This window comes from Nematolebias whitei, chromosome 12 (genome assembly GCF_014905685.2).
Source record: "Nematolebias whitei isolate Nwh7 chromosome 12, NemWhi1, whole genome shotgun sequence".
Classification (NCBI taxonomy): domain Eukaryota; kingdom Metazoa; phylum Chordata; class Actinopteri; order Cyprinodontiformes; family Rivulidae; genus Nematolebias; species Nematolebias whitei.
In genome coordinates, this window is record NC_056509.1 from 13690452 (window position 1) to 13699094 (window position 8643).

The 8643-nt window shown below is 40.0% G+C and overlaps 1 protein-coding gene across 1 annotated transcript in view; it reads right to left on the reverse strand.

Moving 5' to 3' along the window:
* Positions 1-8643, reverse strand: part of lama4 (laminin, alpha 4) — a 258674-nt gene that overhangs the window by 141808 nt on the left and 108223 nt on the right. The window contains exons 22-27 of the mRNA XM_037685717.1: positions 8208-8353; positions 4264-4426; positions 4049-4182; positions 3745-3916; positions 3348-3479; positions 3123-3265 (exon numbers count right to left, since the gene is read on the reverse strand). Coding sequence (XP_037541645.1) covers positions 3123-3265; positions 3348-3479; positions 3745-3916; positions 4049-4182; positions 4264-4426; positions 8208-8353 — 890 coding nt within the window. The remainder of the gene's footprint in view (positions 1-3122; positions 3266-3347; positions 3480-3744; positions 3917-4048; positions 4183-4263; positions 4427-8207; positions 8354-8643) is intronic.

Genomic DNA, 8643 nt, shown 5'->3' on the forward strand with positions numbered 1-8643 from the left:
GGCTGGGAGCGGTGTGGTTGCCGATGCAAAAAAAGGGTCCGGGGGGGAGGGGGTGTGAGCATTCGCTCAAGCCCCCTCGTTCCGACACTACGCTCTCCAGGAGGGAGGGAGCAGCAGGGGGCTGCTGCTGACGTCGCCTGACCCGGAGGAACCATCCGATTCGCTCCAAGAGAGCGATAAGGAAAATTACAAGATGGCGTCATCCAGCGTTTAGCGACCTGCCACTGAGAAATACCCCTCGGCACTTACCTTGAAACAAGACTACTCATCTGCTTCTCCTCAGGGAGGAGAACTCACCGGGTCGACAGGAGGTTGACGTGGCGGGGCCACAGGCAGTCTTAAAGGTTGGCCAAGCTAGACACCTTTCCTTCTTTGTTCTTCTGACAGTTTTTGCTATTAGCTTGCTGAAGAAAAATGGGAGCCGATTACCCGCTCTTAACGTAATTTATACGGATCGGGTGGGGCCCACACAGCAGGTGGGCGTGGACTAAATTTTTCAGTGCAATGCTTCACATGACGGGATAAACCCACTAAGCGACAGCTCTTAAAGGGCGAAGCCTATACGAAATAGAACTAACAAGGTTGAGTCAGGTCCTCTGGATGGATTCTGGAGAATCAGTCTGAAGAATTAGTCCAGAGGACCAGAGTTAATCTTGTTAGTTTGTTACATTTTTATGTTCACTGAACTTGTTTTTGCATTTCTTTCTGTTCATTCATTTTTTATACCCACTTAATCCTGTGCAAGGACATGTAGAGCTGGTGCCAAGCTCCACTGGTTATTAGGCAAAAGGCAGAGGAGGGGTACACCCTGGTGTTAGGGAAGTAAGTTTATTTGTCTTGTTTCTCAGGTAGAAGCTATTTGGTGATTTTACTCCAGGTTTTATGGATGTTTTAACTACTGTGGCTGAGAATGTTAACTGCCCATGAAACATGTTTGGGTTAGCAGAGCTGGATGAGGAGCTGGTTAGTGAGCTTGGAGGAGCTGATAAGCATTGTAGTGGTGTCAGGGCCAGCTTAGCTGCACCCTGCACTACTAATTATTTAAATATAATGGGTTCTCTCTTTTTCGATTTAAATTAAGGCCATGTGACGAGGTACTGTGAGGATTGTGTTTAAATCAGTGACATGAGACATCAATTTCCTTTGACCCATCAGAATAAATGTGGTCATTTATTGAAAAGAATCAAAATTTAACATCAAACATGTACAAGTGATTAGCTGATCTGGTTCTGATTAATAAAACTTGGCACATTTTACTTAATAAGACAACGAGACATTTCTGAAGGCATTAAGATTACTGGCAAAATAGAAGAGTTTTAAAGGAAGGAATGAAGAGAAAGATGGGTAAAGGGGGGTGTCTGTTCAGACAGCAGAATGGCACGCTCCCTTCAACCCTAGCTCAAAACTCCTTTACACTTGGCGTGTCACGACTCGCTACCTTTGCAGAAATTAATCAGCTCCGGTGTCGGGTCCATTTCAACGCTACCTTCCAACGTCTCCGGTAAGAGCGGCTGGCCATCGTCAGGAGTCGTGTCGTTTACTCCATTCAACAAACACGCTCATCTCCCGGGTGGATACACAGCAAGCTGTCAATCCGACAGAGTTTCCACTCAGATGTGGAAGAATCCATCAAAGACTCAGAAGACTGACTTGAAGACTGACTTGAAGACTGAGAGACTCAGGAGGCTCAGGAGACTGAGGACCGAAGACTAGAAGTTCCAGGAAGTGTGGACTTTTAAAGAGTTCTCACTTCAAGTCACTTCAGGACTTCCTGATTGGTTGAAACAACCAACAGGGGGTGGTTCTAGTGATGTCAGAGGGTTATTACAAGTCAAGAAAGTGCAAGAATGTTTAGGAACTTTTAGTACAGACAAGGAAATGTTTTGAGGAAGTGAGAAACTTTGCAGGTGCCAATGTTTTTCTTTTTACGGTCTGCTAGGTTTAAAAACAATACAGCCTGTTCTAAAAACTTCTTTCTGACTGTCTCTAACTTTCGACCGACATCACTACTTCTCATTCAGACAGAAGATCAAAATGCATAATTACTTTGTAAATAGACATTTAACTTAATTTCTAATTTAAATGAGGATTAAAAACAATAATCATTAATACTGTTTCACAGTTGATTTAAAATGAGTGGTTCAACATTTAGAAATGATATGAACTAAACACTTTTTGATTTATCAAGATATTGTAAAATAGTAATGATAATATAAAAAGAAGAGTGTTCTTTCAATTGATTACTTCAGGATACAATTAGACAGTCTCTGGATGAGCTAATTTGTATTTCTGGATTCAAATCAATGAAATAGTTCCTGTCCCATGAAGGTCGTCAGAGGCAGGTTTTGGTCGGAGGCCGAGTTAACTACAGCATATAGAAACAAGCCTCACACACTTCCCGTGGCAGATTCTCATGACTGGGCTTCATTTGTATACCTGTGTACATCTGTGTAACCTGTTCTGAAAATCTGTCCTTGCAAATAAAACCGGTTAAAAATCTTCTCCTGTCATCCAGTGTGACTTCTTTCAGTAAGTAAGATAAATAGAGGATATTTTCATCCAACAGAAGCTTCATCTGCAACTAATTCAACCATCTGCAGGAGTAAGCAGCCTACTTAAGGACCACACCCTTCCCTTCGGTAGGAGAGAGCCAGTACCCTGTCCTCCCAAAGGGAAGGGTAGGCTGTTCCTCTGCCTCCTCTCCTCTTTCTTTCAGTAGGTTGTTTACCTCACTGGCTTTGCTTTAGTGCAATAAAACCTATATTTGAACTTCACATAGTCCGTTGTTTGGTTCTTATTATGTTGCATCCATTTGAGCCGACAGGTCATAACACTACTCACCAGTCCACCCAATTAGACACAACAATACATACAAACACACACATCCATTTAGTGTTTTCAATTAACCTAACTTGCATGTTTGTGGACTATGAGAAGAAACAGATTAGCTGGAGAAACCTCATACATGCACATGGAGATATGCAAACTCGTGCAGAAAGACCCCAGATAGGTTTTGTATCTGGAGTCATCTTATTGCAATGGAAAAGTGCTAACCAAATGTACCACCATGCACCCTGTACTTGTTTTTGAATTTTCTGCCATTTCAAACATTTTTAACTTACCTGACTTTGCATAGGCTGGAGGGAGCCCCGCCTATATAGATGTCTGAGAAGGGCAGTGTGGTTTTAGGGTTATCAATTGTTTTAACATGACTCTTGTCCACCAGTAAGATCACCTTCTTAGACTGATGGTAGATCACTGTCACCTGTGAGAGTTCAGAACAGCACAAGTGAAGGGTCACCTGAATCTTTAAGACAACTACTGTAAAGATATAGAAGGTAATTTACCTCATGGTATCTTGCATCATTTATTTGACGTTTTGGTACGTTATCTTCAAAACGCTTTGGCCCATTGCTGAAGCCAAAGTCATATATCAGGTGCAGGAAGCCATTCTTTATTTCCAACAGGAAAAACTGATCCTGAAAATAAAAATGTTAAAAGATTTATTACTTATCAGTGTGCTGGCTGTGGCTTCAAAATTACAACAGAGCAACCCCCACAAACATAAAACTGTCACTTCTCTTAAATTCATAAATTATAACAGATGATGTTCATCCAAGGTTTCCTTATTTGTCTTAAAAATGTTCCACAAATTATGTTTGTTATCTTTATCTAAATTAATTTTGCAACATTACTCATTTGCTAGAGGGAAACACAATCCTCTCAGATTAGTATTAGACGTACCCCGTTGACCATGAGGAAAATGATACCGTTCTTCATTACTGTTCGCACTGCAATATCAAATCTTGTGACAACACCAAACTTTGCTCTCCTCTCCATATTATTGATGAGAGCATAGCCCCGTCCATCAAACAGGTAGCTTGCAATGCGACTCTCTGAGAACGCCAATTTGTACCTGAAAACAGAGCAAGAAGTGGGATTAGGTACTCAAGACAATTTTACAACATTTATGAAAAATATGCTGTTGAAGAGGGAGAAAATTAAGATTTTTTTTATACCAGTTCAAAATAACTATGTAAATTGGTACCTGGCACATGGCACAGACGTATCAACATTCATGTTGTGAGTCTCTTTGAAGTTGTACAGACTGATAATCCCATTGTTCAGGGAAGACAGCTCAATGCAGCCCACAAAAGGAGCAAGACTCAGAGGTGGCGGCAGCTGGTTTGGAAACAGAAACATGTTTATCAAAAAATCAAGAAAGCACAAAGATTTACTAAAAGGTATTTTTTCAATCTTTACCTTGACATCAGCTGGGACACCCCCAACAAAGAACACAAAAGTTTTGGGGTCAATGTCAAACAGGGAGTTAGTTCCTGGAGCTTCACCTTTGTGGATAAACTTCTGCTCATCTGTGGAGCCCTGGCTGGGGATGGTCAGGAGAACTTTCCCATGTCGGCCCAGCCTGTTAGGAAATAACCACAAGATATCATAGGCAACAAAGCCCCTGTTCATAAAGAAGTGATGTAGTGTTTTTTTAATGATAACCCTGGATAATAATGATAACCCCGAACGCTAATGATAATCCTGAATGCTAATGATAATCCTTAACGGTTATGATAATCCTGACTGGTGATTATAATCCTGAATGGTAATGATAATCCTTAACAATAACGATAATCCTTAACAATAATGATAATCCTGAATGATAATTATAATCCTGAATGGTAATGATAATCCTTAAAAATAATGATAAACCTGAATTCTAATAATCTTGAATGGAAATGACAATCCTGAATTTTAATAATAATCCAGATGCTGATAATCCTGAATGATAACGATACTCATGAATGATAATTATAATCCTGAATGGTAATGATAATCATGAATGATAATGATAATCCTTATTTTTAATGATAAACCTGAATTATAATAATCCTGAATGGAAATAATAATCTTGAATTATAATAATTGTCCTGATGATGATAATCCTGAATGATGGTGATAATCCTGAATGATAATTATAATCCTGATTTATAGTGATAATCGTGAATGATAATAATCCTGAATGGTAATGATAATCCTGAAAGATAATGATAATAATAATCCAGATTGATGATGATAATCCTGAATGATAATAATAATCTTGAATTATCATATTAATCCTGAGTGATAATGATAATCCTGAATGATGATGTGAATGATCCGTATTGTTTTTATGCTATTAATGCTTTCTGTATTTTTAGTTAATGTTTTTGTTAGTTCATATCTTAGATCTTATTACTGTTTTTCTTTAACATTTTATTGTTGGATGTAACTGGGACCCTGCGTACACAGTTTTGTTCCACCACATGTGGTGCAAATGACAAATAAAGAAACTGACTCTGGATGCTCCTTGCATGGTCTTGGCAAGTAAATGGTAAATGGACTGTACTTGTATAGCACCTTTCTATCTTATTGAGATACTCAAAGCACTTTACACTACAATCTGTGTCCTCATTTACCCATTCATACAGCACTCTACTAGATCTCTACAAAGCTAATTGAACAAATCATTCTAAAGAGACTAATCAGTGCTTTATCACATTCATACACCGATGGGGGTTCAGTGTCTTGCCCAGGAACACTTCGGCATGTGACTGCTGGTGGATTCGAACCACCAACTTTTGCATTGGAGGACGACTACTCTAACCACTCAGCCACAGCTGCCCTAAGTGCTTCAGGACATATGTACCGAATCCCTCTATTACACATAAAGAGGCATTCTAGTTGTGTGAATGCCATCAAGGCATTCACACTATTGCTTTTCTGTTTATATTTATTATTTTTTTCTATTTGTTTTTATGATTCCGTACAGTTTTTGGAAGCTCACTACTCACACAGGATTAGTGCTATATGAACATATCATATATCAAACCGTTCAGCTATTTCAGGACAATATGGCTATGACTTTCTTTATTGATGCAACTTTAGCTTTTGGAGATATTTAGCCTTTTCTGCCATTTTGGCTGTCATTGAAAATGAATGGAGCTCTCTATAAACAGACCAAGAGCGCCATCTGGCAGTTTGCAAAATACACTACGCATTACCCTTACTTTGGCCTAGAAGCATGACACTTGGTACACTTGTCCAAATGTCCAAGATGGAGCATGCTGAAGGGGCGGGGCCAGACCTGAAAGTTTGACCTCTCGCCATGAAAAATGAAATGCTAATAGTTCATAAATGAAAACTGTCTGAAACATCAAACCTGCAGTGATTGATCCACATCAGGTCCCCTGCAAGACTAAATGGTCAAATCATGACATCACTTAAGCCACAACCCCTAACAACAGGAAGTGCAAAGTTTTACATTTAACATCCCAAACTGACACCTGTGATCTAATCAGCATGACAGTGTGTCCAGTGACCGAAGACTTGTTGGTGTAACTTGCTTTCTAACACTGACAGTTTTGGGTGCAGCATGTGGGCGGCGTGGCGTGGCGAAGTAAAACGTAACGCCGTCGCAATACGTTTGGCTCTAAAATCCACAGATTTGAGCCGAGGTGCCTCAAAATCAGTATGATCGATCATTATCCACCCCTTGAACAGGCATCCGTGATAAATTGCCAATAGCCTCCACAGCGCCCACTAGCGCCACCTACCACTTTTCAATATACCCTACATTAACCTTAGTTGATCGTAGAAAAACAAAATTTGGTACACTTCCCCAATTCCACAAGATGTACAAAAAAAACCTCTGGCACCAATGTTATACGATAAACAGAAAAGGTGGCCATTTTGGAATCCTGATCAAATTTTCACACTTATTTGGCAGTTTAGAGGCAGCACATTTTTCCTTCAATCCTTTTCAAACTTAGTCATTTTGGTAAAGACACATGGGGGACGAAAACTTATCTAAACAGTGCATTTCTGAGCATGCTGAAGGGGCGGGGCCAGACCTCAACTTTTGACATTGCGCGATGAAAAACGAAAAGCTAATAACTCCTACACGAAAACTGTCTGAGACATGAAACCTTCAGTGATTGATCCATATTCTGTCCCCTGCAAGACTGAATGGTCAAATAATGACATCACTTAAGCCACGCCCCTGACAACAGGAAGTGTAAAATTTTACGTTGAACGCCCCAAGCTGACCCCTGTGATCTAATCAGCATGATAGTGTGGACAGTGACCGAACATGTTGGTGTAACTTGCTTTACAACACTGACAGTTCTGGGTGGAGCATGTGGGCGGCGTGGCGTGGCGAAGTAAAACGTAACGCCGTCGCAATACGTTTGGCTCTAAATTCCACAGATTTGAGCCGATGTGCACCAAAATCAGTATGATCAATCATTATCCACCCCTTGAACAGGCTTCCATGATAAGTGGCCAATAGCTTCTATAGCGCCCCCTATGTTATACTTACATTTATATCTCAGCCATACATTATCCGATCTGCACCAGATTTTTTGTGCTTGATCAGTGAGCAATTATAGACGCTTTTGTATTGTTGTTTAACTTTTGACTCAAGTGCGCCCCCTAGATTATTCAAACAGTTATATCTCAGTGACATATCATCTGATATGCACCAGATTTTTTGTGCATGATGTGTGAGCACTTGTACACACATTCTACAGACTTTTTTGTTTTCGTTTAACATTTGACTCGAGTGTGCCCCCTACAATATTCCAGTAGTTATATCTCAGTGATACATCATCCGATCTGAACGGAATTTTTTGTGCTTGATCAGAGAACACCTACAGACACTTTGGTATTGTTGATTCACGACATTACTTAAGGCCCACCCACTCACAGAATGAACTATCAGTTATTGAGTGACTTTTCCAGCTTGACCCTGTGTAATTTATAAAAAGGAAACTGTAACTGTTGATGACGACACGACGTGTGGAAAAGCATATATGAAGTGCTTGTTAAATGTTCGCAACAAAACAGGAAGTCACAATAACTTCTATCTGGAAAGTCGGATTTCACGTATACTTGTAAGAACTGGAGCTGTACTAGTACTGAAATGGACGAAAGGCGATGTCAAACATTCAGGAAATGTGCATCGTAGTGAACGTGTGGGGGACTGGCATGACAGCGTTCCCGATGGCGACAGGGTGGATGGCCTGAAGCTCCTGCGGTCGCAGCATGGCCGGAGCGGTGCTTTGCTGGGAGGGCCTTAAATGGCATTCACACGTGCATTTTCGAAGGAAATGCAAATTCTCTAGTTAATTTTTAGTGTTTTGTTAAAGAAAGAAACAAACCTTTCTATTCTGATGTGATTAAAGACTGCAGGCCACTGGCTGACAGGCTTGGACGTCAGAGGGATCTCAACGTCTTCACTTCCAAGGTTGTACACAAACACTAGGTTGTCATTCTTAATGGCCAAACCCATGTAGTCCTTCCTACCCTGATGGCAGAAACAACAGAAAACAATGTGAGCTTAATTTTCATATTGTGCCTTTTTCACTTATTCACCATGTTAAAGATTTAAGCTTGCAAACAAAAAAGTAGTTTTTTTTCTTTGACATGTAAAGACTAATGGGGTATTTGCTTTGTGATTTTGTGTTTTTATATATATATACACATATAAACATAAATACACACCACATACACACACACACACATATATATATACACACAAACACACACACACACACATATATATATATATATACACACACACACATATATATATAT